This window comes from Megalops cyprinoides, chromosome 17 (assembly GCF_013368585.1).
Source record: "Megalops cyprinoides isolate fMegCyp1 chromosome 17, fMegCyp1.pri, whole genome shotgun sequence".
NCBI lineage: Eukaryota > Metazoa > Chordata > Actinopteri > Elopiformes > Megalopidae > Megalops > Megalops cyprinoides.
In genome coordinates, this window is record NC_050599.1 from 27,785,558 (window position 1) to 27,803,351 (window position 17,794).

The following is a 17,794-nucleotide window of genomic DNA, read 5'->3' on the forward strand; positions in this document are numbered from 1 at the left end:
ACAGGTAGATTACAAGTAGAGAATGCCATCAATCTGCACACCCAGTCCACAGGTAGGTTACAGACAGAGAGAAGTATGCAGTCTGGAGTTTCTCCTCAGATCAGAGACTTGTTACACAGGTGTGTTGGGGGAACCTGGTTGAGGAACACCAGAACCCATTGCAAAAAAGAATGATACTGTGCCACATATCAGGTGTGGGTGTGTGATTAGTTCCACATGATTGTGACATTTCTTATAGTAACTGTTTTGTGTGGAACAAAACTAGCATGGGAATTCCACTCCTAAATTGGCCCATGGGAGGGACTGATGCCCTACCAGCTCAGCAACCTTGCACATATGAGGCACAGGTGTCACTGTCCTTACCTGACTCAGGTACACAGTCACATGGACACAGTGAGAGAGTGTGGTATGGACTTTGAAGAGAGAGAAGACAGCACTGATGCAGCTTCACACTAATGTCCTGTTTTGCAGTCTCTAGTGCTAACAGCTGGCAGTGTAGCATAGCAGTAGCACACAGGACTCTGGAACCAAAAGGTTGCCAGGGTGAATCCCTGCTGGAGCAGAGCGGTTGTAACCTTGGGCAAGGTACTTTACCCAGAATTGCCTCAGTAAATATACAGCTTTATAAATGGGTAATGTGTTCAATGAAATGTGACCTAAGTCGCTATGGATAAGAGCGGCTGTTAAATGCCAATAATGTAACGTCACATGATATTTCAATTATTAAACTATGAGATATAATTCCACTAAATATTATTATAGGAAGAAGTGAACAAGATAATAGGTTCAGTAGTGTGTGTGCTGCCACTCAAACCTGAGATAGGAATTAAGTCAATGCTCTGCTTTCTGAAACAGTGATCTATCTGTCCTGAACTAACTAGCGTTACTGTCATCCAGCTCCATCACATTTAAGCATGTGCAAAAATATGAGCCTAAAGCATTTTTATTTAGTAAGACTGGCCACAGAGCTGCTCAAGTTCATCTGATGTGTTGTGTAAGACTGCTAAAGAAGGTCCGCTCAATTTTAATCTATTGTATCATTCAGTTACATTCTTCAGAATCAATTGAACATTAATGTTGGTCTGAGGATTGTCATTAAATAGCTATCCCTAGTGTAGCAGAGCTGAAAGTGATAGCTTATGTGAGTCCTGCGTGAAGCTGGTAGGGTAGCAGGTAGGAGAGCACTTTCAGAGGTGACATCACTCCTTGTAACTTAGTTAACTAGTATCATTAGTGCTAGAGTGGCGGTTCCCAAGGCTCTGCTGTTGATTAGCTAGGAGCAAATTGCCTTTAGCTCAGCTGGTAACAATGTTTGTCATTAGAGTTTAGTTTTGTGATGAGAACAGGGTTTCTGAGCTCAGTCGCAGAGTTGCAGGCTGTCACAGGCATTACACTAGTTCCATATCTTGGGATCTGAGATATTGCATTCCGTTTCAAAGGAGGATTCAATCTGCACACTGACCACTGGCTTACACCCAAGACAAATGTTTGCTGGTTGGCTTGACTGAAACCCTGTATGAACCATGAAGCCACCATGACCTAAATTTAAAAACTCTAATTTTGTTCCTCCTGTGCAGAGTTAGTGTGGAGGGTATGTCAGAACCAGTAAAGGTAAACATTTCATGGAAAGAAATATTCCTTCAGGTTCATTTCACATTTAGAATTTCAGGATACCAATATAGTTGGCCAGTAGGTCCTGGCCACTCTCTCTTCTAGTGGCTACTCTCTAAACACAGAGTAAGAGTGAGATTCATAAAGATTAGGACTACATGTCACCTGAACAGCTTCTTTCCCCAGGCTGTAATTCTCTCAAATAAGGACCCTTCCCATATCCGTCCCCTGTCCAGTTGCACACTTGCACTTTAATTGCCCATCCCACAGATCCCACAATGGAACTGCAAAACTGTAAAATTATTGCGCAAGTGTACATAACAAAAGGCATTGCACAGTTTCTTTAACGATATTGTATTCTATTGTATTTATTGTATTGTTTTGTATTGTATAGTTCTGTCTGCATTTATGTTTTCAATGTTGACATCTGCACCAAGAGAAATTCCTTGTACATTTGTACTTGGTGAATAAAGTTCTGATTCTCATTCTGAAAATACACCACATTTGAGGTATGTGGATGCTAACAAGTCAACAAATATCTGTAATTGCATGACTTTTACTAGACTAGCTTATTATGTGAGTGTATGATTGGCACTCATTGTTTCAGGATATGGGCTTTCTCTGAATTGAAGAGGCTACATTCCAATGGTGAAAGGAACAAGAAACTGAGGGGTCAGTTTGATTCTGGAGAAAAATCTTAATGCAGAAAGTCTGTAACACCAGTCTGTGATCTTTCAATACTCATAGTGATTTTAACCAACACAATCTCATTGTTATAATTAAAATGATTTAATGTGAATTGAACTGAGGTAACACTATCACCCAATTAAGTGCATAGAAATCAGCTCAAGATGGGTGATTCAAACAAAGAATTGGCCACTATCAGTTTAAAGCTCACTTCTCTACCCTCTCTAATTCTTGATCATTGGATTGCCGCTGTTTTATGGTAATAACAAAATAAAATTACAAAAACATTCAGCAGGAAATAAAACAAAGAAAGAAACTTTGTGTGATTATGTGATTATAAAATCCCATATGAAATAACAGCAAAAGCAGACTCAGATTATGGATAAAAATGTCATTAGTGGGGCACACTGAGCTGCGTAATACACCATCAACCCATTCTCAGTTACCACATTGTCCTGTAGAGGGCAGTAGCGAGCTTCATCTGAACATAGCAGGAACGGCACGCTGCAGTTTTTAACATTTTTAACCGATATCCTCATCTCAGACTCCTGTGTGTGTGTGTGTGTGTGTGTGTGTGTGTGTGTGTGTGTGTGTGTGTGTGTATGTGGATATTATCTTGTTGTGTGTGTGTGTGTTTGCATCTGAGTGTGTGAATGTGATATACAATATGTGTGTGTGTATGTGGATATTATCTTGTTGTGTGTGTGTGTTTGCATCTGAGTGTGTGAATGCGATATACAATATGTGTATGTGTGTGTGTGTATGTGTGTGTGTGGGTGTATGTGTGTATGTGGATATTATCTTGTGTGTGTGTGTGTTTGCATCTGAGTGTGTGAATGTGATATATAATATGTGTGTGTGATATATAATCTGAGTATATGTGTGAGTTTTGTGTCCGTGTGTGTTTGTGTGCATGTTTAAATGTGTCCCTGTTAGGGACTGGCCTCTGTCTCACAGACCCACTTCCGTTCACTGGAGCAATGTGCATCATTCCAGCCTCTCTGACAGTCAGCACAGTCCTCTGACTTGCCATTCCTCCAGTACTGGAAGATAGCATTTTCAGCACAGTCCTCTCCAGTATCAGGATCCTTCTCATCAGTAATACCTCCATTAGAAGGCTGCCCACTCTGCCAGTATCTGAAAACAGCAACATCACTGATAATGAGACACATGCACATTCATCAGGAGGGACAGAGAGAAGGAAGTGAGGACATACTGAGGAGAAAAACAGTTACAGCCCTTATACAGTGATCACTATCTCTCTGTAACAGTGCTGAATCTGCTCTCTACAGAGATCACTGTCTCTCTGCAACAGTTTTGAATCTGCTCTTACTCTGTGGTCAGTGTTGTGCCATCCACCCACTTCCAGGTTCCCTCTGTTTTGCTGTCGGTAAGCCCGATCCAGACATTCTTTCTTAATCCATTGATGAATTCCTGAGGGGGACACATTATAAAGCAAGAAGAATAACAAACATCTTAGTCTAGTCTTTCCTTTCTCTCAGTCCTGATTCTTACTATTTGCATCCCTCTGTCTTGGTCTCTTTTGCTTCTCAGTTTCTCTGTCCCCCTTCCTCTCTTCTCTTCTTTATGTCTCCTTGTCAATTTCCAAAGCATCTCTTTAACTTTTTTCATTGATATCGCAAGCAAACTTTGCAACTCATTGCAATTCATGGCAGACTCAAACCAAACACATATGGGCATTTGTAGGCAAAGGGATTATTTGATTATTTCTGTTTTTTGTTGAATATTTCAACCACAATGTGCCCAATCTGCTGAGCAAAGAGGAGGACTGGAAGTGAACAGAAAATACTAATAGCAGATTACATTCATATAGTGCTGCATGACAGCCCTTTTGTGCCAGAATTTTCACCACACATCAGATGAGGTGGAGAGATAGGGAGTTATTTAGCCAGTTAAATTCGGGGATTATTGTCTGGTCAGATTGAAAGAGCCTCATTGGGACTTTAGCCAGGGCATGGGGGAAACCCTTTGCTCTTTGTGAGAAGTACCGTAGAATCTTTATTGAGCAGAGACAGTCAGGACCTCCGTTTAATGTCTCACCTGAAAAACAGCGCCTCCTACTGTGCTGTGTCTCCATCACTGTGTTGCAACATTGGCCATCCTATTCAGGAAAAGAGCCCCCCCCCCTACTGGTTTCATATGGCTCTGGGGAACTGATTACACATCCCACTTGTTACCAGCTGCATAGCAAGGCTACTCCAAGCTGCAAAAGGCACGACCATCATGAACACTATTACGGCTTTTCACATCAGTGACTTTATGACATGTATTTCAGTATTGTAATGGATCACAAGGAGTGAGGGTCATTGTTTTTAGTGGGGTCAGAGTCATTCGCCCCTTGCGAATTTCAGTGAATTGTAATGATCCACATCTCATGTGCCTGTTTCTCTCTGCACTTAATGTTCACCAGGTCGGCTGCTCTCTCTGTAATCTTTTCCTCTCTGCTAGTAATGATCACCCAGTCAGCTGCTCTCTCTCTCACCTGTTCCTCTCTGCTGTTAATGATCACCAGGTGAGCTCCTCTCTCTCTGCAGTCTTGTTGACTGTCACTCCAGGTCCTTACCCCACTGGAGACGTAGTACAATGTGGAGTTGAACTCCTTCCAATCTTGGGAACAGGATTTTTCTGGTGCACACACAACAGAAGCTGTTTCACTGCTCACACAAACACATTCACATCAAATACACACACACACACACACACACACACACACACAGATCTTTCTTTCTTTGTCACGCACACATTCACACAACACCATGTTTCTGTGTACCCTCACTCTCACACACACAAAGTCTAATACCCACCTCATACTCAGCTCCCACACACACACCCAACTCTCTCACACAGATATATACATACGCACACCTCTGTTTCCCTCCCTCTATACCACACAAAACACACAATTATCTCTTTCTTTCTTTCACATACATGCACACTCATAACCCAGAATACTGTACTCATACATGTCTGACATTGGGGGGTAATTTTATCTTTACTCAGTTTTTCACAGATATTTTACTTACCCACCCACCTCTGAAGCCTGTTTTTCTCACTCTTTATCTGGTCTCTCTGTGCTATAAGGTTGGTATTACTGGTCTTTAACTGGTCTCGCTCGTTTACCACTCCTTTATCTGCAGAGGAAGGGAAATCATCGTGGACTTTACTGAATCACACAGATAGCATGACCTACTCACTGACACAATAACTACACAGACAAGTAAGAGGCAGCAACTGCTAAACAGTGCATACAGAGTGCTGTGATGGTGGTCAGTAGCAGAACACACAGCAGCCCCAGATACTCACAGAGGATAGAGAGCACCGTGATGCCGATCAGTAGCAGAATACACAGCAGCCCCAGACACATTGCAGTCCACCTGAGTATTTTCCCTGTAGATTCAGATTCACACAGACACTTCTATCACTGAGGATTATGGGAAACTAACAAAAAGGGTTTGCAACTATCCTTTTCGACATTATGCAACCAGCAACACTCTTCGGTCAACATCAAATTAACGGCCCCTTCCAAAATGTGGACAAACAGGAAGACTTAGAGCAAAACATTGACGAGTGCTTCAAGAGACCGTGCATAGAGGAGGGTCAGCAGAAATGTACCCGTGAATCCTCCATACACACAGAAGACCTCAGTACCGACAAAGTACAGATTAACATTCTCATACCAAAAACTATCAGCCCTCAAAATGAAATTTTCACTCATCAAAGCACTTTACGAAGAGATGACAGACCTAAGAACAAGTCTAGACTTCAGACAGGAATCAGTCTTTCAGAAAGGAAACAGCAAACTACAGTCAGATCTCTTGCTGTGCAAATACTCAAGTAAAACATACTGATGAAATAAACTCTCCTAGCCATAAAATCCCGTAGCATGCACGCAAAACTGGTCCTCTCGGGAATACCTGAAAACACACCTGAGAACACTTAAACTCCTCTAAAAGAATTTGCACCAGCTGCCTTAAAATTAACACGAGAAACATTTAACAAAATACATTTTCAATAAATAAATTCGTTGCATTCGCTGTTTTGATTTAAAAGTCATCAGCACCAAAGGTCCAACACCTATCATTGCAAAATTTGAATACAACAAACAAAATGACTTGATTAAAATGAAGAAACACAGCTGAATGGAACACATTTTGACCTCAATGACTGAAAATAAATGAAATTTCCAGAAAAGAAAAATGCAAAAAAAAAAAACTACCCTCAAACAAGCTCAGGTGAAGCAGAGCCACACTCTTTTAGCAAAACACTCATTGTGTTTAGGAGACAAGCTGTGCAATGGGGAGTGATACTGTGACAGCAGTGTCTCTCCCTGGCTGTTCTACATATCCACCTATGGACATCACACTTTATATCCTTCACTCTCCCATTGCAGTCAAGAAACTAGGCAATATAATCTACATCAAAAATCTAGATAATCAAATATACTGCTGTAATGCAATGTAATTCCCTTAACTAACACCTCTTTACACCAAACCAAGCTGAGATTTACTGTCTTAAGACCGATTTTTGCCTGTACATATGTGTCACTATCCTGTGCATCTGTTTGTGTTCTGGACCATATGTTTATGTCTGCCTTTTCCTGTCCATGCCTCCATTAAGATGTATTCTTTTTATGAAATTTCAACATTGAGAGTGAAAAATATTGCTTTTAAACATTGGCCATTTCTTTATTACTATTTTGCGAAGTATCACAGACCATGCCATATTACTGTTAATGATGATGTGATGATGATGATGCATATGATAATGATGATGCCAACAATGATGTTAATCACAACAGCTATGTTGATAATGATCATCCTTATTTTTATTATAATTTTTATGATTGCACACATACAATTCATTCAGAATAATAGTAAAGACATCAAACCTATGAAATAACACAAATGGAAGCATGCAGTCACCAAAAAAGTGTTAAGCAAATCAAAACTTATATTTTACTTATATTCTTCAAAGTAGTCAAAATATTTTTAAAAAATAGTTTTTGAAAGAAATTCATGCATAGGCATCACCTTCACTACTTATATTTGACTAAGAAACAAATTTCAAGCATTTAAGCATAAGTCTTTCGATCAAAATGTCTTTGAATACGTTTCCCATTAACTTTTGACTGGTACTGTATGTCTCTTACAAGAAGCTCATCTTTCAAAATCTGAGAGTCAAAAATTAAGAATAGGAATTAAGAATCCCATAGATCAAATTAAAAGACTGCACTAAAAGAAACTAAATTTCAACTGACATTATCAATACTAAGAAAAAAAAAACCTGAAATGGAGACGTAACCATTTTCAAATTTTCTAGCACAGAAACTAACTCACAACCAAGGAAAAATATAGAAAAATATGCCATACCAGTGAAAAAGGAATCAGAGGGTAATTCAGAAATCTCAGGACAACAATACCCCTTTCAGACATTTATATAGTAACTTCTGTAAATGAAAGTTAAGAAGCCCTACTTCTGAAAGTAAAGAAGTCCTACATAAAGGGGCTTAGTGGTAGGAGAGAGAGAAAGAAAGACAACCAAAAAAGGAGAATAATTTCAGCAGGAAATATTTAGTTACCATTTCACTGTTTGTTTTTCTTGCTTTGTGGTTGTGTGTATGTACGTCAGTGATGATTTCCTATGTGTTCCTGTGAGGTGAGTTTGTGTATGTGAGAAGATGAAACTCAGCTGATCTTTTGCAATCTACTTCAATTCCTTTTGCAATCTACTTCAATTCCTCAAAAAGTTTCTCAATATTTCAGAAGAATTAGGTCTTTCTAGTTTGTCATCCTAAAAATGTTTATGGTTTTAGGGCAAATTAATATATGTATAGAATACCATACTTTACATGTGGTCCAGTATATCTCTTGTGCATTTCCTGCACAAAATATGTTTAGAGCAGAATGCATTCTGAATCTAAAACACAGACTGGTAACTGGGAGAGCTTTCCAATGAATATCCTTCCTTTTCTATGGTTTGAATTAGTATTACTTTGTTTTAACTCTTAAGACATTGTAGTTGATTGATTCATCTGTTATGGTGTATTTGATTCATTTGTTACAAGAATTATGAGCATTTGTACTTAGTTTTAGAATCATTAGTATTAATAATAACTAGCATTAGTAATAAACAAAATAGTTGGATGGATTTATAAGGAGGTGTTTTTGACCTGACTGAAAACCTATTTGAACCATGAAGCCACCATGACCTAAAATTAAAAATTAAAAATTTTGTGTCATCTTTTATAAGGAGGTGTTTTTGACCTGACTGAAAACCTATTTGAACCATGAAGCCACCATGACCTAAAATTAAAAATTAAAAATTTTGTGTCATCTTTAGATCACTGAACAATTTTTCCACCACATCTTATTCATATTGCATTATACTGGGCATTCATTTTCTGTACTGCAATCTGTGACAGTTTTCAATTCCATATGCGAATGCCTGTGTGTGTGTTCTTACCTGAGAGTTCATCTCCTGGGATATTCTTTGAGTTCTGGTCCACTCTGGTTCTGGAGTCAAAGGACTTGAAGATTTCTGTATTGGCGTACACACTGTCAGATATCTCCATGGTTCAAAGTCTGAACCTGTAACCTGTGTGTGTTTTGTGATTTGTCCCTACTGCACTGTACAGATAGTGGTGTTTTTAATATGCGCTGTACTAAACACAGGAAGCTGTGACAGATGTAGGTGCAGATAAATTAGCATAGCGAAGCCACAGAGACCATGTATGGTTGTAGTTTGCATGCAAAATTGTTTAAAAATGTTTCACCGCTTATTTCAGTGTTGAATCAAATGAACTGCATGGTTTATTCTCACAAGCATAAATTCACAGATATCACCCATGCAAAGTGTTCTTTGAGAATATTTTGTGAAGGACATGAAATCTTACTGAAGTAGAAGGACTGATAGTTTAGACAAAATCTACGAAATTAAAGTTTTTCAGCCTAGAAATTACATGAATAAGTACCTTATTAAAAATACTCAAGTATTTTTGCACTTTTAGATAGCTTTTTTGCTACCTTGTAATCTCTCAAACAACTATTAATTAATATTATATTACAATGATATTGTAATATGAATACATTAATATTATAATAGTAATACAGCTTTGGTTAATAAATGGTTCTACATGTATCATCAAATTAGCATAAGGGTTCCTGTTGATGATGATATCTCCACTGGCACAACTGCCATTCATGCTTTCCAAGCTGAGAAGTTTTTGCAGGTGTGGCCAGGGATGTTCTTCCTCGTAACCCCCTTCCTGTCTTCCATTAATGCCATACCCAGTCATTTTGCAAGCGAAATGAGCCTCCGTAATTCTGTCTTTGGCCAACAGGTACAGGAAAAAATGTAGTTGCTCTACAGTGTCTAGTAAGTTGAGTCACTTAGCCAATAGCATGGCTCCAGTTTTTTTTTTTCTGTGTAGCTGCTGAAACAATATGAAATAAGCATGTGGAGCGTTGCTTTGGATGCACCATGCGCAGCCAAGAAGAATCTTTTATTCATATGTATTTCTGCAAGAGTAAAAGTGTGATTTAAAAGCACTCAAAAAGAACAAATCCTGTGGGAAAAAAAACTAAGCTTAGAGTGAGTTTTCAGGAAGCCTGAATTACAGGTCAGGTCATGACAGCATGCCTCTGAAGACCTTCAACTGAGGACTCGGGTGCTTTAAACCTTTCTCTGTAGAGGAAGCTGTTGCTTATCAGCTTTTAAATTGCTCAGAAATATTCTTCAGAACCATATCTTTCAGCATCTTAGACACTCATGTTGCAAGCAATAATGTGACATATTTATAGAAATTGTAATGAACTTAAATAACTTGCATGTTCATTTCTCCATACAAATTTACTCTCAGAACCATGCTATGTTTTGAGAAAGTTAAATGGAATAAAGGTATATGACATTTCATTGGCTGTAATAACCCTGGGACAGTAGCGTATTCATTTTAGCAATACAAATACAACCTAACAGAGGCTTGCCAAATAGGCTAGCCGTAAAACTTCTACTAAACCCAGAATCTCGCGCCGGTTCCTTTTAGTGGCCAGGGATTCAACCGCATTTAAGTCAATTAACAATGGTCTCTAGATATCTAGCCAGATATCCCCTTTTGATGTTATTTTCATAGAAAATTTCGACAGTGTTTCATTAAGGGGTCTGATATTAAAACTGCTGACCCTCATACCTGCATTCTAATTTAGCAACAGCCTAAGAAGCATTGGTAATTATTCATCTTCCACCGTTCTGGTAGAGCTTCTGTATAGTCTAAAAATGTTGACAATAATTGCGAATAAATATTAACAAGATGCGAATAGCAGCCGTCGCCACCCTCCTTCGTACTCGTGGCGACAGGGCAGCGGACATGCCGCTGGGTCTACAGTGTAACATTGTCAGACTCGAAGCATTCAGCAAGTGGAAGAAACTATGTTTAGAGAAACTACGTGTTGCTGCTAGCATTAACTGTTAAATAGTAAAGATATGGGGTCTTCTTGCTATTTGGACTGGGTGAATCATACATGGGATCGTTTTACTTTCTCTTAAGTATTAATATAAACATAATATAATATAAACAATGAAATATTATACAAAAGCCTTGTTACGCCTCCTTATCTGCAAAACACAAAATTATATGATAGTCCAAGAAAAAAAGACGGGTTCCTCAAACTCTCTCTAGTAGATGATCGGAGACAGAGAAAACATGCAACGGTGAAAATATTTACTTGACCATTTGGTAACCTACTGGTAACTGGTGAATTTGTGCTAAACTGAGGCTCGGTGTCGTTTAGATTAACTTAACAGCACTTGAACTGAAGAGAAAATAATGACATTTCGGTTGTCAGAGAGCTGAGGCCACCTTAAAGATCGAAACGCCGTGCTTTCTTTTCAGTAAAAGAAACCTTCTAGTGTTGTGCTCACAGCGACCAATTTTTCTATTCATGATTTCCCTATTTGTGAGACATTAAACGCGTCTCCAGCAGCAGCCGGTCTTTTACAGACGCCGGGTTCAAAGTCAGAGGCTATATAGACGTTTTGTGGTAGCTTTCTATATTCTTCATCTTTCCTAAAACCGGTTTCAGAATAGTTTAAGCAACTTATTAAAGAAGAAACTAATATTACCAGATCTATCCGATGATACCTTGAAGGGTTCACAGACAGAGTCATCAGATTCTCTGCCTTTTCCTAACGGCAATGGCACTGATTTCCATACATTAATGTCATACCCAGAGAAAGAACTGAATTCACTTAAGCCAATGAGTACTGAAACAGTGCCTCTTCTATTTGTTAACAATACCATTGTACTATATAGCAGAGCATATAATGCAGTTCTGTGGTGTCTAATGGTTTATATATCTGCATCACATCCGCTATCCCTAGTGCTTCTGTGTGGGTGCAGAGCTTTCTGTGGTGGGACAAGCCTAATATGCAGCTGGCGATTTCAGCACACAGGTGCAAAAAGGGGAATGAACATCAAAAGTGTATCATTCCTTCAAAATTAAAAGGTAACAACGGCAGGCTGTGTTTTGTGGCACGCTATTTCGCCCTCTGCTGGCAGAATTAATGTATGATTGACTTCTGAGTTTATTCTCAGAAAATGCCGCAACCATGCCTGCTCTGGAACTCCAAAATATCTGGACTTTTTGTATCGTTTAATCTTTGTATGAACAGGATTTATGTTATGGCTAAAATATACAAAAGCAATCTGGCTGACTATGTCCTGTGGAGCATGTCTTCATCAGTCATGCAAACTGAAGTGCTGCTTGATTGCCGTGCGGCAGATTTCCGCAAACAGAAGCACCTTCAGCTTTCATTTTCCATTCTGAGAAAAAAAATGGCAAAGGTAGATTATGAAATGATGAATCCAAAACTCGCAGAACTGGAAACACCCCGAGTGGGTGTAGTTAAAGGAGGAAGTTCATCACAAGGACCGCATAATAATGGACCAACTGGAACTCGGACTGCCACTTATGTTTCCCGGCTTTTGAGGCTATGGAAACCTCACCCCTGACTCCCTGCCCAGCAACCTAACAGGCAATGTAAGTCAATGCTTCACAGTTCTCACAGCTCAATAAAATAAAATAAAAATAAATAGAAAGCATGGAGCCAGTCATTCTTTGGCCAGAGACCCTGGTTTTAGAATGGCACTGAATGAAGGCTGATGATTTTTGACTGCCACTGTCACCGATTAAAAAAAATCATGAAAGCTGAAAAATTAATTAGCTTAGCTGTAATTTTCTATTAGAAGCCAGACACTGGAGGGGTTCAGCTGTACCTTCTCTCCTGTCTAGGTTTTCCTGGAAAATGATAAACGTAATGCTAGACATTCAGCTGAGAATTTTGTATGTGGTTCCTGTAAGTCATGTGACCTATGTCTTTATTGGTAATAAAATGTATGCTGAACACCTTTCTCTGACTTACAGAATGCAACCGGCAGCTGCAGTTGTAAAAGAGTACCACAGGGTGGCGCCATTGGCTTCAAAATAACTTGACTGCTGCCTGAGCCATTCGGGTTTACACACCGATGAAGCAAGCTGCGGACTGGCTGTGCATTAATTTCATGGGTGCGTACTGTTGCAAGTTCAGAGGAGGGTGAGAACATGCGTCCCCCCAATCCCTCAGGGCCCTCTAGAGTGCAGGGTCACACTTGCATGAGTGAAGCAGAGTGCTTTGCAGTCCCATCTCTCACATTCACATTGCAGGTGAATCACTGCACCGGTCATGGTTAGTGGGAGAGTTTTTAGGGCGAGAGCTTAACCCAGGAACATGTTCATAAAAAAAAAAAAAAAAACAGCATAGTCACTTTTTGCAACAGACCCTGGAACTGAATCAAAATCTGAGGGTTGAGGGTTAACACTGGAGATGGGAAAGCTGATCTTAGGTATTTTCTCAGGGAAGCCTGGAGTCAATTAAAAGTGAACAAATAAATAATAAATAAATAAACTGCATGTTGATATGCCTGAAACATAAAGGCAAGTCAGTCTAACCTGTTCAGAGGCATTTTATTTGTAGCCTACTCCCACCCCTGAGTGTAGAGGTGCACTTACCATCAAATTGGTCCTGCTCGATTGAATGCAGCTTTTAAAAAATGAAGACCCAGAGTGCAGAGAATATGCTGTACTGAGCTGAACAGAGGCCCTATAGAAGTACCATGTGCACCTGGTTCCATCCCTCTGAACCCAGCTGTTTACATCATTACCTCAAACCGCTGTGTCATCCTTATCACATTATGGATGAGACAAAATGGGGAAAAAACAGGTAAATCATCAGTTTTGTAGCTGGCTCCCAGGGAATGAGGGAAAGGATGATTATGACATATTTTCCACTGCCGTCTCAGTGAGAGCTCTATTAGCTGCAGTGCACTGGCTCCCACCCCCACTCTGCTGGCCTAACACAAGGCCTCCTTTTCCCCCAGGTAGATTCTGGCTGCTGCTGGTCAGCCAGTCCACAGGGGGGCATTACACATAGAATTTAAGCACACAGGGGGGGTAACACAGAGCAGTTTTGCTTCTGGAAAAAAGACAGATGTATTTACCAGATTTGCTAAGAGTTGTAGATATCTTCAAAAGGCACATATCAGCTATGTTCAGACTGACATGGTTCACCTAAGTGTTACCTCAGCCATAGATACACTTAGCTGCAAAAAGCAAATGGGTGACTTCAGAATGAAGTAAGAAAAACATCATCTCTGAAACAAACTCAAATATCACATCAAATGAACCAGGTCACTCAGCCCTCAAGACCTTTCCCAAAAGTGAAAATGAGTTCTGAAGAGGACACCACACCGTTCAGTCTGTATTTATGTTCATAAACCAGTGATGGAGAAACTGGCCAAACAGCACCCTCATATGGCTCAGAAAGGCTTCTCTAACAAAAACACCAAAAAAATTGGCTGAATCATCAGCAAAGCTTTTACATTACATTTACATTTTTGCCATTTAGCAGACCCTCTCATCCAGAGCAACTTACATAGGCTACAGTTTCTTCATGTTACCCATGCTATACAGCTGTATATATACTAAGGCAACTGGGGGTACAGCAGCAGTGCCCCAGTGGGGAATCCAACTGACAACCTTTTGGTTACAAGTCCTGCTCCTTACCACTACGCTGCACTGCTCTTACATAAATGGTTGATAAAGTGATCTAAACTGAAACTTTAACCTGTATGTGAAGTCACTGTCACATTAATTGGAACAACTGACACAGCCTACTAGACTTTGAGGTGATGTGAGGATGTCTAGTACGTGTGCTGTGCTATATATCCCCTGCTGTTATGAATGGAGTCAATGTCCCCAGTCACAAAGGCGAAGGTGATGCCAGCTGAACTGCAGCAAAGGATCTGACTCTTAGAGAAAGTGAACACATACACTGCACCCAGGCTGTGCATAAACTATTGAAAATTACAAATTGTTGAGGGATTGCTTTCGCTCTCCTGAGGCTTGATGAGATGTTAGTATTAGTTGTTTGGTCTCCAGTGAAAGACAAGGCCAGGGAAACATGCCAATGGAGCAGGAAGTCAAAAAAGGACACCAACCTGATGCAGGATACCCAACAAGCACTTCATAACAGATTATGATTATAGCAACAGATAAGGCTAACAAACACATTCTGTATACACACTATATATACATCCTGTGGGATTGCTCTGTGTTAAAGAATTGCCAATTTCATACACTTAAATGATCAATGCTGATTGTGGTAATCCCTTGACCCCATAACTGAAAGAAATAAACTGAAAGAACAAGCAGTCCAATAGCGGGGTCCATTCCATGCATTTTACTGCTTTCAAACCAAGGACTTACAGGGATTCTTTCTCTTTGGCCTGGGTCATTCCTTTGGCTTGGTGTGAAGTAGCAATATCAGCCACTGTGGGCCAACACTGGTGGGGACCCGTGAGCAGGTGGCAGGGTGACTGTCCTCATTAAGGACTGTGCCAATTTAAGTAAGGATCACTTGTCAGCTGTCTGTTCCTCCGCCTAATGTCATTACACCTTCATCATAAAGATTGTTTAGTGTGAAGAGAACAGATGTTGCAGTCCATGCTTGACCATGTTTTTTTTTAATGCAAAGTTCACAAAGGTAAGCTGACTGAATTAGATGTAATCGAGTGAAAGGGAATGGTCACAATGGTTATGAAATAAGGGCAAGCGGTTTGCTTCCATCTGCAGCTGGTCTGCCCTTACTGATTACCGTACTTCCCTCTCTCTGCGGCTCATGAAATTTGCGAAGCCGTAAATCCCAAAAAAGCTTGCAATACACAGCTCAAAATGAATCTGCACCCATCTTGTTCTTTTGATGGCCAAAGAAAAACCACACAAAGCATGGGAGAAAAGCAGAACCAGAAAGTGTTTCAGATGGCAGAAACCAATGACTCTTCAAATTCCACTGCCATCAGCAGTCCCCTAGCAAGCACTCATTTTTTCTTTTTATCTGGTGCATGATTCCCGCATACCAGGATTCAACAATTTGTACCTGAGTGCTGTGCTTTATTGACCGTGCTGACATGATTACTCAGACTGGATCAGCTCAACTTTTATCAAGCTTTAGCTCTACTTACTCCAAGTTGAACTCCTGTCAAAGTAAACACCATGTGTGGTTGCTCTGTTCAGCAGACATTAAATGCAGCACTCATTTCTTTTAAAGGTTTAAACAAAAAAACACACACACACACGCCATTGTCTGTGACTCTCAGTCTTTTTCAAGGACCCAGCTGTTCACCCATACAACACAGGGTTGTACAAACCACTGGACACCAGAAGATTCACTTTCAACAGCTGAAATGCCATAACTTTAAATCACTGCACTCCAACATCACTCTGGGGGACCCAGTTATTCAGTATCAGGGCTGGTTTTAACTTAGCCATGTCACCATTTGCAACCACATGCAACACAGTAACCATTTAAGCGTCATGCTTCAATAACTCAGTAACCACTTACAATAAATTACTGGAACCTTCGCACAATGCAAAGTAGAACCCCAGCAGGCATCGGGTGGAGTTAAAAACGGAAGTCTCAAGTGTTGCTGCCAGTTGCATTTCATCATTTCCATGTCACCCCGTTTCCCAGCCATTAGCGCTGGTAGCATTACATGGGGACAGTGACTCAGCAGCTAAAGACAGACAGAAGGCTAATGGAGTGAATCATCGCTTCTCAGGCAATTTCTCCTCTTCTTAATTCAACTTTCCTTCATCGACCTTTAAAATGTTGTGTGAAAGCCAAAGGAGGCGTACCCCTCGTGTTAATACCCTCCTAACTGCAGGTCAGGACAGAGGGGGAGGAGGCCACTTTCTCAGTGGGGGTGGTGGAGTTTGGCCATCCGTGCACACAATTTGAGAAAAAGTTGCAAAGGAGCTGCACACAAATAAGTAATTCATATTCCTCTCTGTTTAAGGAAGGAGTGGGAATGTGTGTTGAGTGTTCAGGACTATGCAACACTGGCACAGGTGGGCAGACGCTGGGGGATAAATGCAGTCGTGAAAAGCTTATGCCAAGCCCATCCATGCAAAACCTTTCACAGAGATGAGGGGTCACATGAAAGACCATAGCAATGGACTCCATCTATTTTGACACCGTTTGTGAAGGAGCTCAGAGAGTTGCCGGTTTTGCATGCAAAGGAGAGCCTGTTATTTTTCAGTCTTCACTTCTGGTAGAGCAACAGGGCGGGTCCCCAGGGGTCACTGGAGGGTCATGATGCACTGCTGGGAAGGAGGATGCTGTGGTGGTGGTACCCATGATAGGGGAACCCAGGGATTCCAAACATACTTTGGTACCACCTGTCATGACCTTTGACCTTATATGTGTATATTCACTAAGAGGTCATAATTATTTCTAGTAATATTTCCATAAGTATGTCAGGAAAACAAGTAACACCTGTATATCCATTTCTCCACTGCAGCAGTCTTCTTCACCTGAATTTGAAAGGGTAGATTTGAATCGCTATGGCTTCTCAGAATGAAAAGTATGGATCAAGCACGCTTTTGGGCATACTTCCTTTTTTGGTTCTTCCATGTACATGAGACCACAACCAGGGAACTTTAATGCGCAATTGTCCTTTTTGAACCCTTAATATGTGACCACAACCTTCAGTACATTTTTACATACTTGCTAGTATTCAAGTACTGGATTTGGAACACAGGCTAAGATTCATCTAAAGCAGGATCAACTGCTTAAAGGGACTGGCTGAAAACACTTCGGACACTATGATGCCCATTAGGCCACATCAGAGCATTGTTCTCAGAATAATGACAGACTCATCTCAGCACGTCACCTTTGACACCGTAAGAAGGGTGAGTAAGGGTGTGCGAGAGTGTGTGTGTGTGTGCGTATCTTCCCCATTTGTAACACAGACCAGCACCTGCTTTGGGAGGCGCTCATCCGCCAGTTGCTGGGAACGGTGGCAGTGCTTCAGTATCTGCGAGCAAGGGAACATCTGAATGGGTTCTGCAATCTGATAAAGACCACAGATCCACTCCCTTCGTCA

The 17,794-nt window shown here is 40.5% G+C and overlaps 1 protein-coding gene across 1 annotated transcript; it reads right to left on the reverse strand.

Moving 5' to 3' along the window:
• Positions 1-3,230: 3,230 nt before the first annotated feature.
• On the reverse strand, positions 3,231-8,897 carry LOC118791855 (CD209 antigen-like protein E). Its single transcript, XM_036549337.1, has 5 exons — positions 8,782-8,897; positions 5,343-5,450; positions 4,802-4,944; positions 3,632-3,732; positions 3,231-3,435 (listed from the first exon to the last, which is right to left on the reverse strand). Exons 1-5 carry the CDS (start codon positions 8,888-8,890, stop codon positions 3,231-3,233), a joined length of 666 nt encoding a protein of 221 aa, XP_036405230.1. The 5' UTR covers positions 8,891-8,897.
• Between the last annotated feature and the right edge of the window lie 8,897 nt (positions 8,898-17,794).

What these genes read in the sequence shown, in the direction of transcription:
- LOC118791855 (XM_036549337.1), bottom strand. Translation starts at nt 8,890, where the DNA reads ATGGAGATATCTGACAGTGTGTACGCCAATACAGAAATCTTCAAGTCC. An exon ending in CCCAGGAGATGAACTCTCAG is followed by an intron (nt 5,451 to 8,781) that starts GTAAGAACACAC and finishes CTTCCTCTGCAG; the next exon opens with ATAAAGGAGTGGTAAACGAG. An exon ending in TTAACAGCAGAGAGGAACAG is followed by an intron (nt 3,733 to 4,801) that starts GTGAGAGAGAGA and finishes TGTCCCCCTCAG; the next exon opens with GAATTCATCAATGGATTAAG.